The sequence below is a fragment of the Barbus barbus genome (assembly GCF_936440315.1).
Source record: "Barbus barbus genome assembly, chromosome: 35".
Taxonomy (NCBI): Eukaryota; Metazoa; Chordata; class Actinopteri; order Cypriniformes; family Cyprinidae; genus Barbus; species Barbus barbus.
Genome location: NC_136763.1, coordinates 20652592 through 20674628, shown reverse-complemented (window position 1 = coordinate 20674628; position 22037 = coordinate 20652592). Strand labels below are relative to the sequence as shown.

Genomic DNA, 22037 nt, shown 5'->3' with positions numbered 1-22037 from the left:
ACTGGTTAATTAAGTAACAAATTCTGTAGTTTTTTTCTTGAGACTGTAGCCTAGTGGACTACATTTCCCATCATGCTCCGCTCTGATTGCGCCGCCCTTGCTGGGGCGCCCCGTGGCCGCGTCAGTGTTGCGCAGATTCGGTTTGAACCGAAAGCGGAGTGTGACCTTCCCTGGCGGCGGAGACCGGCAGGAGACCGAGCGAGCGGACCCATGTCAGCACTCCCGTCCACGACCCTCGCCACGGAGATGAACAGCAACTTAGCTGGAGATGAAATCGGGTAAGACACGGTGTGCTTATATGACAGTGTTTGGATGTCCCGTCCCAGCGGAGAAAGATGCGCAGCGGGCCGACCGAAGGACAGCAGATCCCGCCGAGCTCCGCGACTCACTCTGGTGCACCAGTAATCTCCTTCAATTTGACAACGACGTGTTTATCTTTTAATTGAACTGAGAGAATAACGTTACTTCAATAACGAAGCTAAGAGATCAGCTGTCAAACTGGAGGCTCGCGTCACTCTGTTTTTATGCTTCAAGTTTCTTATAAACAAACTGGAGTATTTCATCGCTCTCTTTTTATAGTGCAAGCTTTATAAACACTTACATGTCGCTTTCTTTCATTATGTGACCCTGGACCACAAAACCAGTCATAAGGGTCAGGTTTTTTTAAAAATTGAGTGTTTATTATAAGACAATATTTGTCTGAGATACAGCTATTTGAAAATCTGGAATCTATGGGTGCAAAAAAAAATCAAAATATTGAGAAAATCACCAATCGTTGAAGTCCTTAGCAATGCATATTAATAACCAAAAATTAAGTTTTGATATATATATATACAGTAGGAGATTTACAAAATATCTTCATGGAACCTGATCTTTACTTAATATCCTAATGATTTTTGGCATGAAAGAAAAATCGATAATTTTAACCCATACAATTGGCTATCGCTACAAATATGCTACTTATGATGGTCCATAGTCACATATAGTACGTTTTATAATCAGACTAGAGGCTTGTATGCTCTCTTCTTGTCCTATAAGTTTATAATCACAAACTTGTATCACTGTATTTTTCGTGCCAATTTTTTTTTTCTTCATATAATCGTATTGGAGGATTTAATCTCTCTGACTTCTATGCTATAAGATTTATTATCAGACCAGGAGAGAAACTCAAGCATGCACAGTGTGAGCCAGCCTGCAGTAGTTTACATCAGCCAGGCTCATGTCTGAGATGGTTTCGGAGTGGATCTGGGGTAGTTGAATGTATGGTATAGTTGGACCCATTAGACCGCACAGATCAGTCTTTCAGTGCCAAGGGCAAACGTGTTTCTCTCCTTCACCTTGACTCATGTCCCTTTCTGAATGAACGCAAATGCATTGTGACGTTCCCTCATCTTTGTGTTGCAGGAAGCTGTTTGTGGGTGGACTGGATTGGAGCACCACCCAGGGTGAGTGTTACTATCCTATTAAACCTCATATAGTTTTATACAGTAACATTAGTTGCTCTTAAATAATGCAAGTGTGTGCACTGCGAGCCTGTATCACTGTAGTGTGCTTTTATTAAAAGCACCGTCTTGTTTTGCATTGCTGGCTTGATGCATGCTATAATATTCTCCATAAACTTATATTTGCTCGGCATGTTCTCAGCGTAGAAACCAGGCTGTCACTCAGGGGCTGAGCTTGCCTTTTCAGTATGTGGGTGCAAGTGAGAGAGCCACTTAGACGCAAGCTCCAGAAATCGGATAAAGCCTGTATCAAATAGCATGCGTAAAATGCAATGAGGAAATCGATGGAAAATGATCTAATATTGTTCATGACGCATGTAATTTTTTGAACTCTTAATGTTTTTATTTTTTAATTTTCATCATACATTTCAAAGCCTTGTGTGCTGTACTTGCCATTTCTATCATATGATGATTTTAAGTGATGTTTTTAATTGCCATTCTTGTTTTGATCTGTTGCTGCATATAAAACAGAATTGTAATGTTCTGAATTTTGGCCTTTGGGCCTTCGTCTAGTGCATTTATAAAGTGTGCTGGAGCGTTTATAAGGATGCTTTAGTTATATCAGTTTGTTCAACTGAGACGTAATGTATTAAATGTATTGCGTTCAAAAATTTGTAGTTGGCAAGATTTTTTAAAAAGAAATCTCAACCAGACTGCATTTTTAAAATAAAAATTCTAGCAAAAGCAGCAATATTGTGAATTTTTATCACAATTAATTTTTTTTCTATATTAATGTATGTCAAGATGTAATTAATTTATGTGCTGAATTTTCAGCATCATTACTATAGTGTCACATGATCCTTCAGAAATCTTTCTAATATGCTGATTTGCTGCTCGAAAAATGTTTCGAATTATTATCAGTGTTGAAAAAAGTTAATTTTATATACATTTTTACAGCACAGCTAATGCATTTAAGGAAAACAGGCTTCTGAATGCCCCACGGTGCTAATGCAGATTTCTAATATCTGCCATAACGATTTGTAGACAGATATAATGTATCTATATATAATACATCTGCGCTGCATTGAGCTGTTGTGCATGTGTTGTTGTAGAATCTGGCTCTGAAAAATGATCTGAAGCAGTGGTTCTCAGCTGGTGTTGCTTCAAAACCCAGATATTACGTTGGTTTTTAAGGTTGAGGGCATGTCACGCAAACCATTAATATATGGATTTTGGTTTCTAGTCTGGTTTGGATCACTTCTGCCAGTTGCTCCAAAGCTCTGTAAAGTTTGATTGTATACGTAGGAAATGTTTTTCCTCTTATAATTGAACAATCTTTTTGTGCTATCCTAACTGTACATTATATGGTTTGTTTTTGAACAGACTTGCAACTCTACCAACCAGATCTAAATGTATCAAAGTCATGTTGTTGACATAATTATTTCCTTCTGTGTTTTCTTAGAGACTTTGCGAAACTACTTTTCTCAGTATGGAGAGGTTGTGGATTGTGTCATCATGAAGGATAAAAGCACAAATCAGTCCAGGGGCTTTGGCTTTGTGAAGTTTAAAGACCCCAACTGTGTACGGACTGTCCTGGACACCAAACCTCATAACCTGGATGGAAGAAATGTGAGGAGAATTGCTGATAATCCCATTTTGCCCAGTCACGATAAATGCATCATATTTTAATGCTGACTTAAAAACATAGGCATTATGTGACCCCAAAATCAAGTGCTCTAATGGCATGCTAGTTTTTTTTTTTTTTTGTGAATAAGTGCTATCTGTTTATTCTTGCAGATCGACCCAAAGCCTTGTACACCTAGAGGTATGCAGCCTGAGAAGACTCGGGCAAAAGACGGCTGGGTAAGAACTTGAAAATGTAAAACCACATAATTAAAAAAAAAAAAAAAATATGTATGTTCATTAGAGTCTGAAAACTACATGGTTTATTTTATTAAAGGGGTAGTTCACCCAGAAATGTAAATTACCCCTCGCCCTATGACTTTCTTCTTTCAGATGAATCAGAGTTATATTAAAAAATGTCCTGGCTTTTCCAAGCTTTATAATGGCAGTGAATGGGTGTTGAGATTTGAAGCCAAAAAAGTGCATCCATCCATCATAAAAAGTCATCCGCTGGAACGCCACTCTCACGTGAACGCGTGTAGTTAGTGGAAGATAGAGATTAAAGTTTATAAAGTTTTAAATATGGATATTTTTCTTGCACAAATGCATTGCTTCGCTTCAGAAGGCCTTTATTAAGAGCACTTTTTATGATGGATGGATGCACTTTTTTGGGCTTAAAAATCTAAACACCCATTAATTGCCATTATAAAGCTTGGAAGAGCCAGGACATTTTTTAACATAACTCCCGATTGTATTCGTTTGAAAAAAGAAAATCATATACACTTAGGATGGCTTGAGGATGAGTAAATCAATGGGTTAATTTTCATTTTTGGGTGAACTACCCAAATTGTTATAATTGTCCAGTCTTTGCCTAACTCAAATATTCTGTTTATTTTGTGTGTTTTAGAAAGGAAGCAAAAGTGACAGCAATAAATCTAAGAAGATATTTGTGGGTGGAATTCCTCATAATTGCGGCGAAGCTGAACTCAGGGATTATTTCAACAGATTTGGAGTGGTGAGATGAACACAGATGCAGAAATGTAGCATTTTTCTTTAATTAGGTGTTATTAATAACTAAATAAATTCTAGCTGTTGAAATGATGTCAAACGATGCACAAATGAGCAGGTACAGTGGCGTCCAAAAGGATGCATGGCCATGTACTTGCTTATATATAAGTGACCTAGAAGTGCGAAATCTTATATCTTTTAATTAATTTTACATTATATTTTTACTTTGGTATTCCTAGATTTTGAATCCCTTGTTTTTAATATTTTATCGCACCTTTGGACCCCACTGTATGTAATATGTTTTATATATGATGCTTTTCTATGTCCGTTTCGTCCTTCACGGGTCCTGTTCTCCCTTTTGAAGGTCACAGAGGTGGTAATGATCTATGACGCAGAGAAACAGAGGCCTCGAGGTAATCCACACATTCATATTTGTTCCCATTCAGTCTCTCTCTCACCTCATGCGCAAGACAAACTATTCCAACCCAAAGAGAAGAGAACATCACGCAAGTCATCCACCCCTCTCATGTGTGTGATGCTTGGTTTGGTGTGTCTCAACTCTTGCATGGTGGCAAGGCAAATCAGCAGCATCCACATGACACGCAAACATTTGCATCAAACATGCTCAGTCAGTTCAGAGTCTTGCACATCTGCTTGTGCCTTAAAGGAGCAGTTCACCCCAAGATGAAAATAGTTTTTTTGTTTACTCTATTCAAATCTGTATGTTATGTTTTCTGTGTAACACAAAAGGAGAAATTATGGAAGTTTTTTTTAGTTTTTTCATAACTGAATGCGAGTTGGTTTTTTGAATAGATGCAGCTAAATATGTTTATTAGTGAGTAAGTACTTAAATTTGAATCTGTTATCAAGACTTAAAACATAATGCTTGACTCATATACACTGCTTTTTAATAGTGTTTTTTGATAATAACAAGGGACATACATTTAAGAAAGGCTGTTTATAGCTCAATAGGTCACAAAAATCCTGGAAAAATTGAACCAATTTCATTATCAGCAAAAAAACAAACACTTTTTGTATGTTGCATGTAGTGGTAAAAATATTAGTATATTTTGGAGCTTGACAGGTGGTTACTAAGAGAAAGAGTATGTGAGAATTCTTCAAAAATCTCCACTTTTGTGTTCCGTGGGAAAATGAAATAACAGGACAAGGAGCGTGTGAACTATCCCTTTAAGATTTCCAAAAACTGCGTTATGCAGTATGGCCGACACTTTTCAAGTTCAATAGATCCACTGTTTTATTATCTATCCAGTACCTGTTTTCCATAACAGCACATATTCAGTCCAGCTGAAAACACATTGGCCATGACGTGGTCCAGCTGAAGAACTAAATGAGAAACAAAGCCATCAAAATGACTGAAGAAAAAAAAAGAACCGCTATTTCATTTTAAAATCCTATTTTACTCAGTGTTTATGGAAAGATTGCAGCGCACTATTTACATTCACTCAAACCACGTCCTTCCATGTCTTCCAGAAAACTGATCTGCTTTTACTGTTCGAACTTAAATTGCTTTTCACATTTCACTCTCGTTGGGTAAACGTGGAATAGTTTGTCATTTGCAGTTGAATCGCATTTCTGTTAACCTTTAGACATTAAATAAGTTTTTTTTAATAATGAACATTTACATTTGATTGATCTATGAGTGTTTATTGCAATGTAGTACATTTAAGTAAGCCCTTTCTATCCTTCTTTTTATGTCCCTGTTTTCCTTGTCAAGTGTTTGAATGCATTAACGTTTTTCCTGAGATATGTCTGTTCTTTCTTGTAGGATGCAATACAGATAGTGGCACCACACAGATTAAGGCCTGGTGTGAAACACACACAAGCCTGTTTCTCTGGTGTAAACATGGTTAATGCTTCAATTTGTGCCCTACTACAGGCAGTGACTTGTCTTCGCGCTTTCTTTTCACTAAAACCGACTAAAACACTTCCTGTTGAGAGATTCAGTGCGTATAGTGTGGCAGATGGTCTCTGTTTGCGTTTTACTCTTCATAATAGAGTAGTTACACACCGACTAGTTGTTAAAGTCAGGTTTGTGTTCTCAGTGGCTTTATGGATGCAGGACTTTACAATGGCTCAGGATAGTTGACTAGTCCAAGTGCAAATGGGAATGAATTTATAGACACAGCTTCACAAAGAGTGCTTTGCATTAGTGTGCAGTACTTTCAGCATTGCAAAACCCTCTTCATGAAGTTGTGTTTCTAAACTCGTCTTATTTAAGGCACCAGTTGTCAGAGTATCGCCTGTGAAAATTCACCGCTCAAACTGAGTTCAGATGCGGTCCAGTGTGAACGGCCCGGCCCCTAAGCGGGACCTGTTCCTGCTGGATGACACATTTTCCAGATGGCGCAACAACTAGTCAGTTTTGATAAGAAGAGACAAAAGTGCATTCAATTGACTTTTAAAAGCTTCTATAACTTTCTTCTTTAATGAAACCAGGCCTGGTGATGAAGGGTAGGTTGAGTATATTTAGTCCTCATTTAGACAGATGGTTCTGCTCCACATAGTGTACAAATTCTCAGATCTCTTCAGTCTCAAAGGACGTGCAATCGGAATCAGGTTAGATCCCAAAGTGGAGATTCTCGCAGCCCAGTTCTGCCACAGTTATCTGATCTGACGGAAACTAGTTCACACTGGTGGATCTGGCGCAGCTAAACTCAGCTGCTCTGTCTTATCGCGTAAGTGACCTTGGAATCGCGCTCCGCTTTGATAGTTGTGACTGCACGACCCCTGTACGCGTGGGTGCACACGGTTTCGTCTTTTCCATTGTCCTTGAGCCTCCGAGTAGATCTCTGAAATTGAGCATTAACCGGGCTTACGCCACACGAGAAACTGGGCAGCATTAAATGTTTCACAGATATCCTTATATCCTTGTGGTGCTTTTGTTGCAGTGTTACAGTCTTTGTTCTCTTGGTTTGCCCAAAGTACTGTAGCATTTTGGGAAGCTTTGAGAAAAACCAGTAAAACCTGTAGTGTTGTAATGATCATTCTTGTTATGCATTGATAATTGTGGTTGCTGCTCGCATTTGTTGTGTAAGATTGGGGTGGTGATGAAAGTGAGGTTCGGATGAAACTTAAAAGGCAGAAAAAAAAAATTCAAACCCATAATTTGACAAAGATCCGCCATCAGTACCGTCGAGGTTGCATAAGACCTGACTTTTGTTATCGAATGCCGTCTACGGCTGTTACTCTTTAAACACGTTCAGGGTTAAAGTATTATATGTAACGCTTCTGTCCTTTCGGGCCTCCACCTGTGACCTTTCCTGGTGATTCGGGCCGTGATGTCATCTGAACCTCAGGTACCCCCCACCCCATCCCTCTTATGTTCTTCTAGCTGTTCTGTCCCAACACCCTGCTGCTCTGTTGACTTTTGGTCGTTGGCTAGGTTTTGGATTTATTACTTTCGAGGCCGAACAATCAGTGGACCAGGCTGTCAACATGCATTTTCACGACATCATGGGCAAAAAAGTGTGTAGTTGTAGTTTTATTTTCCCCTACAACAGAAACTAAAGCTTGGGCGACCAAACATACGCATAAACTAATAGTAGGAAATTTGTTTCTCATTATCGAAAACATTATTTCTCTCCCAGTGTGGGGAAAGTTTGCAATATATTGCGCAAAACCGTTTATTGTGTTTGTGTTTTGTTACATTTTATGTATTTTTACATAAATTTCTGACCATGTTAGTCGCCCAAGGCTTGGTTCATTTGGACCGCTCCTTTAGGTGCTGTGATGCTGTATATTAATTATTCAAATAAAGTGAACTATTAGAATATGTTTATCTATTAGAAATGATCACTGTATGTAAATGCTAAGTGAACTTTAAAGCATTAGTTGTTATATCAGCACTCGCCTAAAGAACCGGTTGGTTTTTCTTTTTTTTTTTTCTTTTATTCAGGTTGTTACTGTCAGGTCACTTACTATTTGAGTTCTATATTATCCCAGAAGGCAAAGAGAAATCTCAATTAAGTGACCTCAATATTCGAATCTCCATACTGTGTCTGTTAGTCTACTCCAAACGAGGTTTGGGCGGGTAGCTAACGTTTCTGTAGCGTAAGATTATTGTCTGATACCTAGGTGTATAAGTCTGTTTCGAGGGATAGCACAAGACTGAACAAGTCGCATGACGTGTTATCTCACCTCACCAGCTCCACTTAGTAAAATATCACTCCCAGCGTGGCCGGTTTGAGGTTGATCTGCATTTTGAAAAAACATCTCTAGCATTTTGACTAATAGCCTCACGCCGGCCCAGAATGCGGAGGGGCCCGTCTCTATGTTTGGTCTCCCGAGGCGTTTCCTTGCTCCGTCATGACTGCAGTGTGCTGATTTAAAGTGAAAAACCACTTCCAGCAAGTTCGTTCAAGACTCCAGAATAGCTCTTTAGTTTTTGTCCTACATTGAGTTTGTTCTCGCCCGCCGATGTTCTCCTTGACTTGGGTCTGTGTTCCTGAAGGAATCAGGTACTACGGTACCTGGGCTATTGTTCTTCACATGACATTATTTCATTGGGGCTTTAAGGGAGGTGGGGCCATACGTTATAAAATTAGAAACTGGAGCATGTCAAACTGTGTACCAAATCCCAGCTCTACCGTTGGACGCGAAGACTTGCACGAGGCCTCCCATCACTCTGAGCGGTGATGCCCGCGGGAGGGGAGGGGGGGGGGGGGCGTGTTGCCAATGTGAGGGTTGCAGACCACTCGCTCAAACTGATACCTAATTAGGTCGACAGTGAGAGAGGAGGAGAGAGACGAAAAGAGAGTCGTTACATTTATGTTGCTTTCCAACGGAAAAATATCGTCTCTCGCTCTTGATGCAAGGTGACCCCAATAACTCACCCCCTTTAGAGTCTCAGGTCTATTTCTGGATCTCCATTTTAACTGGAGTGAAACTTCCCTGTGTGTGTTAAACCACGTTTGTCCATTTTTGTTTTTTTTGAGTGGCCGGTAGTAGAATATCATTCGCCTAATTGGATAATTATATAATTAGTGGTAATTTCTAAGGCAAGCATTGCTTAGGTCCGTACAATGAATCGTATTTTAGTCCTGATCACTATTTCTGCATTTCTTGATTTATTAAGCATAGTTGTTTACAATATTTGCCTGTTGGCTACTTATCCTGATAACATTTAATTTTAAATTGGCATACGTGTAATCTTGCATTGGTATCACGCTTTTGCCGTTGCCAAATTTCAAAAGCTTAAATCCCCCAATCAAAGCTTTTTTCATAAATCAATACATTTTCTTTCTTAGTAGTTTACTTAATCTTGCTAACCTGGCAACCGTGTGCATGCATCTCTCTATGTTACCGAAAAAGAGCTGATGAGCTGAAAACACATGCAAGAGACCTCTATTGAGTTCAACTGAAAGTGTAATACAGCCAAATCTGTTTTCTTTCTCAGTCGTTTGCGCTGTTTGCTGAGACAAAACCTGAGCAAACCATGCAAGCTGACCTTCTCTTTTTTTGTGGTTATGTGAAAATGTTTAAAATGACAATAATCATGGTTAATAATTATGATTATATTGTTTGAGCAAAATAATCATATTCGTAATCAAAGACATGAGTGATACCTCAAATCATGTTTGGTTTGTTGAGGAGAGGTGTTTCAATACTTTGCAATTTAGGTCAGCGTAAAAATGAGAATTGAAATATATGTTTTCTAAATGCATATCCTGCTATATGCGCTGTCTGTTTCTGAGCACTGTCAGGAGTATTACACAGATTTATTTTTGCTGCTTATAGGCCTTGAACAGTTAAAATACACACACTTGCACATATGTGTCAAAATGCCCATCTTTGCAAGTTTCCTCATAAACACAGATATAGGTTTTAAGTTAAAGAAAGAAAGAAAACACGTGTAACAGTATATTGGATCCAGGCAGCTCTTAAAGTGACAGCAGTCTAATATTCCTGCTGTATGTCATTCATATTAATCAAACAACAAAAGAGAGGAAATCTCTCACTGCGCTTGTCTAAACCACTTTTGTAACTTAAAAGAAATATGTTTATTTTACACAATGAAGAATATTTATTTTTTCTACTGTAGTTATTTTGTCCTATTGCTTGTAATTAGTCGCTGACTGTTTACTTGTCTTCAGTGAACTTGAGTTTTTTAAAATTTTTATTTTATCTTTTTATTTAGGCTAGTATTGTTTTTTTTGTGATATTGACACTGGTGACAAGAATTATTAACATTTCTATGGTATCAAAAATTTATATCATAAAGACGTTATGTAACGCAAAAATAACTATATTGTGATTATACATACATCGTTACCATGAAATAAAATGACTCATATCGTGATAAAAGATTTTGGTTATATCGCCCAACCCTGCTATTGTGAATATTCATACATGCACGTTTTTATATTCTTTTTAATCAAAATGTCATAACTCGACCTTCCGGTGAAACTCTCCAGAGACATATTTTGGACTTCTCCAGTCATTTTGTCTGCATAAATTTGCCCTTTCCTTACCATCAACTGCAAACTCCAACCAATGGATTATTAATTCGAATGTATGTCACAATACGGAAGAAAAAAATGGTTACTACTACCATTACTTTGCAACTTTAATAGACAGTCCCAAGCCGTATCTAGAGAACAGAACATTGTAGAGTCTTTAGGGTGGGATCTTTTGATTTGGCCCTGTAAGCATCCGCATAAACGTGCACTAAAAACACTATGAAAACCTTAGCAACCGCTTAGCCACACCTTGGCAGCATAAGCAAGAGCAAACAGCATTTTTGCCTGCTAATTTTCTGCAGAAAATGTATATTAATTTCATGTTTGACACAGTATGAAGATTCCTCTCTGATTAGACTTTTGTCTCTCCATTTTTATTATCTGCATGTTAATTATTTGGTACAATTAGATTATCATACATTTAAACACCATTGACCCTTATATTTCTATTGTCATATCTGAACTGAGGTTCTTAAGCATTAGCCAGGGGGAAGGTAAGTCTTAATTTTCTATCAGCAGTTTATAACTACTTAAAAGAGCTGAGATGTAAGATATATGAAGGGACGGTGTTTCTCAGGTACGTCTGTAGTCATGAAAATTAATATTCTCAAGTTTACGCAGAACTCAACCTGCTTGATCTGACCTATAGACTTTTAGCGGACTTAAATGTCCCTTTTATACCCAAGTACCTCAGAAACATTGGTTTAAAAAGTTATCCAATAGAAGAGACCAAGTATATTCCATTCCATCTGGACTACGGTCATGTATTTGGCCTAAGTGAGAGTATCTTTTCTGAGGTGAGGGGTAAAGTTTCTGATAGGTGAGTGTGGGAGGTAGGCAGTATGTTAATTCTCCTCTCGCTAGTTACAACCTCTTGTCCTTTGTGCAGGTTGAAGTGAAGAAGGCGGAGCCACGGGACAGTAAAGCTCCCGCCCCCGGTCAGCTGGGAGCCAATCAGTGGGGGCCCCGAGCCATCTTAAGCGCAGCCAATGGCTGGGCAGCACAACCGGCTCCGAGCTGGCAGCAGAGCTACGGGCCTCAGGGTGAGTGACACGGTGGGCCAGAACGCAGCGGGAGCGTAACACGTCCCAACCTGAAAAATGATCCTAAGAGCCAATTCACGCTTTGCTGTAGGTCAGCCTGCGCTGTTTGCGCCATCTGGCTAAACCAGTGTGTCCAGTGTGCAGAGGTGAATGTTTTCACGTAGATCTCGCCCAAAATAAGCTTGCTCTGCCTGGCGTGAATCCAGAAATACAACACTTTAATTGAACATGTTCTGGCTTCGGCCTTGTTTGACATACAGTTCTGATTCAGTTCAGAATTTCATGGTCTAGTGTTTGTGAGTTAAAAGGTGTTTTTTTTTGGTGTTGTTTTTTGTTCCAGGTGTTTGGGTGTCTACAGGTCAACCTCTTGGTATGTTTTGTTTTATTATTTGGCTATTATATTTTGGCATTTTAACTAAAAGGATCACTAAAAGGCCTATTCACACCATTTCCCTGAATATACTTTATATTAAAATTTCTGTTAAAAACAACAGTAATATTGTGAAATAATATTACACTTTAAAATAACTGTGTTCTATTTTCAATATATTTAAAAATGTAATTTTATTGCTGTGGTCAAAGCTGAATTTTCAGCATAATTTCTCCAGTCTTCAGTGTCACATGATCCTTCAGAAATCATTCTAATATACTGATTTGGCAAACATTTTTATTATTTCTTAATATTGAAAACAGTTGTGCTGCTTAATATTTTTGTGCAAACCATGATATATATATTTTTAGAACCGTTCTGATTCAAAAGAACAGCATTTATTTGAAATAAAAATCTTTTGTAATGTTATAAATTTCTGTCATTTTTTATCAATTTAATGCAGTTTTGCTGAATAAACTTATTTTTTTTATTATATTATAAAATATTGCATTAATTTATATTTTTATTCTAAAATAAACTGAACCCTAACTTTTAAACTTTGGAGTACACACACACACACACACACACACACACACACATATATATATATATATATATATATATATATATATATATATATATATATATATATATATATATATATACAACATATATGATCATTTAAAATAATATATTTTCATACATATAATTTATATTATATATTAGAAATAATATATTTATTATTTTATTAATATGTTACATATAATGTTTGCATGTTGAACATTTATTCAGTGAAATTACATTGCATAAAGTTTGGTATTTGGTGTGCATAGTTTATTTTATAAATATTTTATACTCGTTCAGTTGCATCAGACTTGGTGTGAATAGGACTTAATCTGAGTGAGTTTTGACTAAAATGTGATGCGTGTGGACCCCCTCTGTGTTTCAGCTGGGTATGGACCTCCTTTACCTGCTGGCCGTGGGGCACCCGCACAACCTCCTTCTCCATTTAATGCATTTCTAGTTGCAGCACCACCTACAGGGGGATTTGGGGCACCTCAGGGATACCCCCAGGGCTTTAGCACGCAACCTCAGTTTGGTAAGTGAAAGTTTCGATATTTTTTTGCAGTGCCATTTCTATAAATGATCTAAAGATTTTACTCAACCATGTGATATATATATTCCTGCATTATTTTTCTTTTCTTTTTCAACATAGGATATAGCTTTGGAACACCTCAAGGTGACCAGTTTGTAGCACAGGGAATGCCTCCCCCTCCCGCCACACCGGGCACAGGCCCTTTAGGTTTTGCACCGGCGACAACTCCCTCTCAGGACCTGAGCAAAGCCGCCCCAGCACAGCCAGACTTCTCCTACAGCCAGTATGGTAAGAGCGCACTAAACCGTGGCACTAAACCACTGCAGATGTGCTGTAGCCCATCACAGGGGTTCTGCTTCCTGTTCACACGGCTGAACGGGCATGATGACATCACATACACATGCTTCCACACAGACCCTCAGTTTATTTGCGGTCTATGGGGGTTTATCCAGTAGTATGTGTGAATTAGATCATCCTGTACTGCAATGCTGCTTTTGACCAGATGATGCTTCATCCTAACACAGACAAGGGTTTTCATCTGTAGATGTCGCAGCGTTGGATGGTGGGGGTGCCGATGGGAAAAGTCACAGTGCATGTGAGATTTAAGTGACTTCGGACTTTCATCAAGTATAAGATATAAGAACACCTCTTGGTGCAGGTGCCGATACAGTATAGAAATCTGGAGCATCCATTAGACTATAGAAAATAGAGCTGACCCTACAGAAATAGCCATAGACCCCTGGTTCATTGAAGCGACCAGAGCTAAAAGGATCTGGAGGCCACCAAGATGTGGGATGCGGTACATTTAGCAGTCAAGCTGCTGTTACTGTAGCAATTATTACTACAACAAACCTCCAACCCTAAGTATTATAATTCGCCACATTATTCATTCCGTTCCGTTTGTGCTACAAACCTGAATGATGCCTCCTATCAAATTCTGTCATCATTAAATTCTGCCTTCATTTCATTCCAAACCCTGCAGAAGCTAAAAGAAGATATTCTGAAGAATATTGGTAACCAAACTGCTTTTTGTATGAAAACACCTTTCGGAATTTCTCTAAATATCTTCTTTTACGTTCCATACAGGTTTGGAATGACATGAATGTTAATAAATGATGACAGAATTTTCATTTTTGGGTGAACAGATCCATATCTAGGCACTGAAAATCAGCCATGGCACTCTAGCAATCACTCAGAGCGTAAAACCCCCCCCAAAACACCCTAGCAACCATTTAGAACACCTTAGCAATTACGTACTTAAATGACACCATAGCATTCACCCAGATCACATAAGCTATAATATACTTTAGCAACATGCTAAGAACCACTCAGAACACCTTAGGAACTGAATACCTTAGAAACCATCAAGAACACCCAAGCAACTGCAGAGCAACTTGCTAACAACCTGCCCACATCACCTTACCAACCACATAGCAACATTTTGGCAACCATGCTGATCACATTATCAATCATATGCTTTACCAACAGCAGCATAGCAAAACACTAACCATCATGCACAACATCTTAGCAATCCCATAGCAACATTCTAGCAACTACCTAGAACACTACAGGAAACGTACTTTAGTAGCACCCAGCACACTCTATGCCCTGCCTTTCTGAAACGCGTCAATTTTTACAAAACTCATCGTTCTGAGAAGCGAGGCTTGCTCTGATTGCCCAGCTATCCAGTGCATTGTGATTGGCCGAATACCTCAAGTGTGTGACGGAAATGTTATGCCCCTCACCATATTCACGACGTCCCGTCACGACGACACAAAAACAATAAAACCCATTATAAATCTGGCATTTGTTGCATCCAGTGGGGACATAATTACTGATTATAATGACTAATTATAATGACTTTCACGCTTTGCGTTGCATCGCGCCGTGTAAACATTACTCTACACTGCTCAAAACTCACGTTTGAATAGTCAGTGGCAGAAACGTAGTTACAGGCTGCGAGTTAGAAGCACCAGACTCTCCTTGCAAAGTTGGAATTGCCCCACTTTATAGAAACAGCCTTTGTGCACAGCTGGTATTGTAGGCTCCTCTCCTGCCAGGTTCAGGAAATAGTCCTCCGTCAAATGCGCTGCACACATTCTAATATTTGTGTTGTACTGTTCTGGAACAGTGTTGTAAATATAACCTAACCACTGATTTCTAGTTGTGTTGCCTTTTAGAAGCCCAAACAAAGTAGTTTCGCTTTCACAACGAAAAGCAGCGTCTCCAGGATATGGCGCCGGCAGCAGCAACAATACTACAGCGAGAATAAAAATCAAGCCTTCTTTCTTTGCGTAAACATTTGGGTGGTGTCTCCCCACATCGTGACGTAGACATGTGGGGGTGTGTTTGAATGAGCCGTTTTAGGAGGGCGTGGACAAGTCTTAACTTTTATAAAGAATATCTCTTTGGTTTTGAGACTTTAGTCTTTGAAACTTCAGGGATCTTATCTATGCACAATCAGCTTGTAACACTCCAAAGAGAAAGGAAAACTTGAAATCGCATCATATGACCCCTTTAAAACGCATAACTTTTGCTACAGTTACGCCTATCGTTTACACAACTCCAGGTTTTCGAGGTCGACAACGGAGACTATTGAAAAACGCTGCAGACCCCGTTTTAGTTTGAAAACTCCGGGGTTGCGTTTCAGTGTAAACAGACCAAAACGGAGACTTTTGAAAACGACGGCGTGGCTGCCCACATTCACTCTGCGTATCCTTGACGACCGTGTAAACAATAACATCATCCTCATTGTTGTACCCATAGATATGTATGGGTATATTCCCCATTTGACCGCTCCAAGCACGCAGACTCATCCGCATCCAGACGCATCTATATTTATGGTAGTACCTGCATGAATGGTCACGTGACATGTGTTTTCAGTTCGGAGATCGTTTCTGAAACGCAGCGGAAACGCCAGTGTAAACGGGGATCGTTTTCATTCTAAAACACCGTATGAAACGAAAACGCACTAGTGTAAACGGGGCCTTAGAACAACTTAGAAACTCGCTAACAGCAATTTCACACTAGCAACCATCTAGATCATCTTACCAACCACATAGCAATGTTCAACCAGGCACCCAGAACACTTTACCAGTTGTATAATTAAGTAACCACATAGAATACTTTAGCAACTGTACAGCAATATCCTAGAAACCACCCAAAGCACCCTAGCAATGTCCTAGCCAGACACTCAGAACACCTTTGCAACCTTCAAGAACAACCTAGCAACTGCATTGCAACTCAACTAACAACTCACATCTTTGCAACCACAAAGCATCCTGGCAACCTCCCAGATCAGCCTACTGACCACATAGCAACATCTTAGCAACCACCCAGAACATCCTAGCAGCTGTATACTTTAGCAAGAGACGGCAAAAGCAAAATGCTAAAAACCACTCAGAACATCTTCACAACTGCAGAATAATGTCCTAGCAACCAGCCAGAACACCTTAGTAACTGAATACCTTAGCAACCACCAAAACCCCAGTAACTGCATAGCAACTAGTTAACAACCACTTTCATCTTTGCAGCTGCATAACATGCTAGCAACCACCCAGATCACCCTACCAACCACACAGCAACATCCCACCAACCACCCAGAACACTTTACCATTTGTATAATCAAGCAACCACATATAACACTGTAGTGACCAGGTCCTAGCAACTACTCAGAACACCTTAGCAACCACATTACTTAGAAACCATCCAGAACACCCTAGGAACCACATAGCAAGTCATTACCAACCAGTCTAATATTTGCAACTATACGACAACCCAACAACACTTTAAAAATCATGTCCTTCAGCAACCACCAAGAATACCCTAACAACCTCACAGCAAAGCGTTACAGTCACTCAGAACATCTTAGTAACCACATAGCAACATCCCAGCCAGCACCCTAGTAATGTCCTAGCAACCACCCAGAACACCCTAGCAATCGCACAGCAAAACATTACAGTCACTCAGAACATCTTAGTAACCACATAGCAACATCCTAGCACCCTGGTAATGTCCTAGCAACCACTCAGAGCACCCAACAAATCCTAGCAACCTCTTGGAACCCCTTAACAACTACATACCTTAGCAACCTCCAAGAACAACCTAGCAACCGCATTGCTACTACTATCATCAACTCTCATCTTTGCAACCGCATAACATCCTGGCAACCTTTCAGATCACTGTACCAATCACATAGCAACATCTTAGCAACCACCCAGAACACCTTAGCAGTCGTATACTTTAGCAACCATTCTTAACAACTTCCTAGCAATAGCCCAGATCACCCTAACACATACTTTGCCACCAGCAGCTGTCTAGTAATGTTCTGGCAAGTTTTCCATGTGCAAGTCTTACTTGCTTCACCAAATATACAAGTTTAGTTATAATGTCAGGCTCACATTCATTTCAGTCTGACAGTAGGGGTGGGCGATATGACCAAAATCTTATCACGATAGGAGTAATTTTTTCACATGAATGATATCACAATATAGTAATTTTTGCTTTAAATAAGACCTTTATGATATCAAAATTTCTGACACCATAGAAATATCATAATTCTTGTCACCAGTGTCAATATCACAAAAACATAATACTTAGCCTAAATAGAGCAGTGAGAGATTTAGACCCATCACTTTTCTTTGCCGTACATAAAGGGCTTTTAGCATGGGGTCAGGCTGTCTGTGTGGGCTGGATGCATGTATGGGTGGCCTCATCCGCTGCTGTGTGTCACGCCTCCGCTTTGCTTCCATTCATCAGCACCTCGATGGCCGAGCAGCCTGATAAGCATTCTCATTTAGAAACCATGTGGGGCCGATCCATCCACATGTTCTGTTCATGAGCCCTGAGAGCAGGAGAGGGCAGGGTTCACCTGGGTAGGAGCTATAAGGTAGTAGTTAAGTCAGACTCTCTTTGGGTCGAGTCAACCTGGTTTCCTCATCTCCCTGCTAGGCTTGGGTAACTATCCTCAGGACCCCTCTGCCTACGGACCAACGCGTCCTTCTCACACTTATGTACAGGAAGAGCAGGGATATAGCGCAGGTAGGTGAGCAACTGCATCCTACAATCACTTAAACCCAATAGAACAAACATCAGCCTGTGGACCCATAAGGCTTCGGTTCTGTTTCTCATACATCCCATGTACAATATGCATATGCCGTATGCATATTCTACATCAATCTCTTCGGCTTCTCATGGGATATACAAAAGTACAGCTACATGTCATTCGGAGGGTTTGAATGAAATACAATAAATCAATGTTTGTGTTTGTTGATCTGAATCGCTCAGTACTGTAACTCGTATGGCTTGTAGCTGTAGTTTATTATATGAACAAAACTGACGGCTTGTTTCAGATGTTCTTTTTCCCATCACTGCATTGCTTTGCTACTAAAAGGATGATCTAATATGGTCTCTGCTGGGTTTTCTGTGGATTTTGTGCCCCTCATGCAGCGTGTGACAAACACAGCTGAACAAATCTGTCCGGATTCAACGACTGCTGGCAATTAAATTCTTTACTCGACTCTTAAAAGTAACCCATTTCTATTCATTTGTGTTCCTGTAGTCTAGCGTTTCACTTTCATCTAGAGACTTTTGAATAAACTCTCTCCAAAATGCATTTCTGCCTTTGGTGTTTGTTTAAATTTTTCCAGACTGCTTTAAATGTGTTTTCATGACCTGTTTGTCATCATACTTTTGTTTGTAGCTGTTTCCTGTTTGGTTAAATATGTTTCTAGTCTTTCTTTTTTAGATGCATTGGACATGGGCCACATACACACCGTAAAGCTGCTTTTAGGACTGAAATCACTTCGTTATCGGTCTGCGTGTGTACAGAATTGACGTTGCGATAACCACAACAAAAAGAAAAATGGATGCCAACAGTTTGCTTGTGTTACCCATTTTCAGCCAAAGTAATATTAGCAAGATCTATAACCGCATGGACATTAGTAAACCACTATAGAATTTTTCACGAGTTAATTTGGTTGTAGAATTATAAAATTGGACCGAACGGGACTGAACTTGTAAATCCAAAGTATACTTCAGTTTTACTGCAAACAGTTAGCGTATGTGTACAGCTGAGCGAATTCCGATTTCACACCTTGTCCAAGTTCTCTGCAGAAGTTATTACTGATAAAAATATCTCTGTACTACTTTAGACTAGAGGTGCGGGTATCTGTCAACCTTTCAAACAACTGCTACAATCTGCTCTCAATATTTAAGCACAAGTTCCTGTCCCAAACATGTAAATAAGACCAGTTATCTGAGCAACTCGACCGAATCCCAGTTTAATGACCATTCCGTGAGCCAATAACCAGTGTTCTCCAAAAGCAGGATAGGATTTACGCGAGATGCTCCTATAACGACTTGGATGATAAAATGTGCAATCTATTTGAATTCTACTAAGAATTTTTTATATTTGAAAGCAGGGCTGTAACCACAATAGACATTGAGAGGTCCCTACCAATAATTATAAATTGCCAAATTGTCCACCCAGTATGTGATATTTTAATTGACCAAAAACATCAAACGTTAAATTTTTATCTTTCCCTATCCCTATCTAAATTTCCCTATCTTACAGTGTTTACTGTTAATAATAACAGAGAGTGAATTCCAACACGATGCTTCCGTTTTTAATGGCTAAACTCTTAGTATTTTACAACTGTTTTATAACAGTTTTGTCAAATTTTGCATTGAAAATATAGGCTGTTATTTACAGGATTGATGTAATTTATAATCGAATGTGGCGAGACAAGTGTTTTCTTTTCAGCGTGTTAGCCATACAAATAATACTAAATGTGTGCATATTAAAAAAACATTTTCAAACAGCTCTGATTGCTAAAATTTAGTTATTTTTCTCACCTCGTTAAATCCATATAAATCCTATATTTATTTACATTTGTTCAATAAAGTCTTTAAAAAAAAAGTTACCCCTAATGTTCAAGTAGAAAGTCAAAGATCATCTAAAAAGACTACTTTCGACCACCCTAAAATTGATCACATTTATTACAGCTACAGTGATAAATTTGGACAAACTTGTGGAATTAATAGTAATTAATCTGTTAAAGGGATAGTTCACCCAAAAATGAAGTTGAAAAAAATCAAGTTGTACCAAACAGTTGATGGTAGCTATTGACTCGCATGTAATTTTTTTTTTTTTCCAATGGAAGTCAATGGCTGCCGTCAAGTTACCAACGTTTTTACAGAAACTAATACAGGTTTGATGACTATTTTAATTTTTGGGTGACTATCCCTTTAAGTAAACAGACTTTAAAGTGCCATTAAAGTTCATTTTTCTTAGAGACAACTTAAGTAAGCGCAAAAAATTATGTCACGTGCACTGTGCAAAAACCAAAGCATACTTTAGACTTAAGAGAAGCGTCGACTGTATTTATCTGCGGTGTGTACGTGGCCTCGGTCTTGAGAAGAGAAAAATCGAGTAAATGAGGAGAAAGCCTGGTCGCATGCTGGCGCTTCCAAGTTTACTGGTGTTTAATATCACGTCCCATGTTTTCATGTCTGTTGAGACAGGTTATGGGCAGGACATGAGTGCTTTTGGTCATAGCTTTGCAGACCCCAGCCAGCAAACTGCCTCGTACGCCGCAGCCCCCTCCGCACCCTCGTCAGGAGCCCAGCCGGCCGCCAGCAGCTTCGGACGAGGACAGAACCACAATGTACAGGGCTTCCACCCCTACCGGCGCTGAGCTGCTCTCCCACCCCCAATGCAATACACATCGTCAGGGAAACAGACGTTTTGAGCACGAAAGAACTGGATTCGGGAGCAAATAAAAGGGGTTTTATTGTGTGTAAATTGTGAACAGGGGCTCTACTCCGATAATAGGAGACCACATACTCTTCTATATTTTGTAGTAGGACTGAACTACTGAAGTATTTAGCAATAGATTCGGATTGTCTGGTCAAACATCAGCACAGAACAGACGTACCAGACGTCAGAGACAGGGTCTCCCAATTATTCAGCTTTAATTATATTAGTGGGGAAATGTTTTTATTTTCAATTTTGTGAATTTTGTTTACTCTATGAGCCTTTTACCATTTTATTTAAGTTTGAAATAGATTACAAATGTGTATTATACACCTAAACTGTGCAATTTTGTAAAGAATTTTGTACTAATATATGTGTGCTTTTCTTGTTTTTTTTTTTTTTTTTAAGGATGTAGACTTCCCTCAGGTGGCTGTTAGTGCACTTTGCACTTATGCAAAAAAGAAAATACACACAAAAATGAGAGTTTATTTGAAATAAATGATTTAAATAAAACGTGTTGTGCAGATTCATCGAGGTGATGTTTTAATTGCTTTTAAATTTACACGAATGCAAGACTTTCCATCTGTTTCAACATGAACTTGTCAAATGTGAAAAGAAGTGCAGTGTCCACGGTTTTGTATAGTATGGCATCATCCCAGTATTATATTAGTGTAAATATATTACAGTTCATATAACATGTCCTGAATGTATAAGGTGTTTTCACACCTTTTTGGCTTTGCTAGGTTTGCAGCATTAAGTATGAATATTTGATGTAGTCTAACAATATGAGGTCATGAAAGCTGAATGCATAATAACTATTAATAGTTAAGAGAGTACAGGACATCAACTGACAAAAAGTATTTTATGGCAACTACATATATTATTTATATATAAATGTGCATACATGAAACATTTTCATCAAGGCTAATGTAATGATTGTTTATATATATAAAAAACAATCGCTCATGTACTAGAAATCATAAAACAGACTTGTTTACCATGTAAAAATATGGGTTTGCTAAGATTTTTGTATGCAGGTTGCTTACAAAGCTGCATTTATTTGATCAAAAACAGTAGGGTACAATGGGGCTAAAGTATAATGTATAATTGCAGAAAAAACATATATGTTGTTTTAAACATTAATGGAGCAACAGATTTTGTTTGAAAATAAATCATTCAAGATGTTTATTTTGTTTAAAAATAATAGAATGAGGTGGCAA

General features: G+C 38.8%; 1 protein-coding gene across 4 annotated transcripts; it reads left to right on the top strand.

Moving 5' to 3' along the window:
• Nucleotides 1-99: 99 nt before the first annotated feature.
• Nucleotides 100-21347, top strand: dazap1 (DAZ associated protein 1). Of its 4 annotated transcripts, none has more exons than XM_079392945.1 (12): nt 100-278; nt 1405-1445; nt 2905-3071; nt 3240-3305; nt 3973-4080; nt 4438-4486; nt 7477-7559; nt 11442-11595; nt 11936-11965; nt 12915-13064; nt 13182-13349; nt 20586-21347. In XM_079392945.1, exons 1-12 carry the CDS (start codon nt 211-213, stop codon nt 20756-20758), a joined length of 1257 nt encoding a protein of 418 aa, XP_079249071.1. In that variant the 5' UTR covers nt 100-210; the 3' UTR covers nt 20759-21347. The 4 variants fall into 4 exon arrangements, with proteins under 4 accessions (XP_079249071.1, XP_079249073.1, XP_079249070.1 ...); XM_079392947.1 differs by having other exon boundaries at nt 130-278; nt 20582-21347; XM_079392944.1 differs by having other exon boundaries at nt 130-278; nt 7426-7559.
• Nucleotides 21348-22037: the final 690 nt, after the last annotated feature.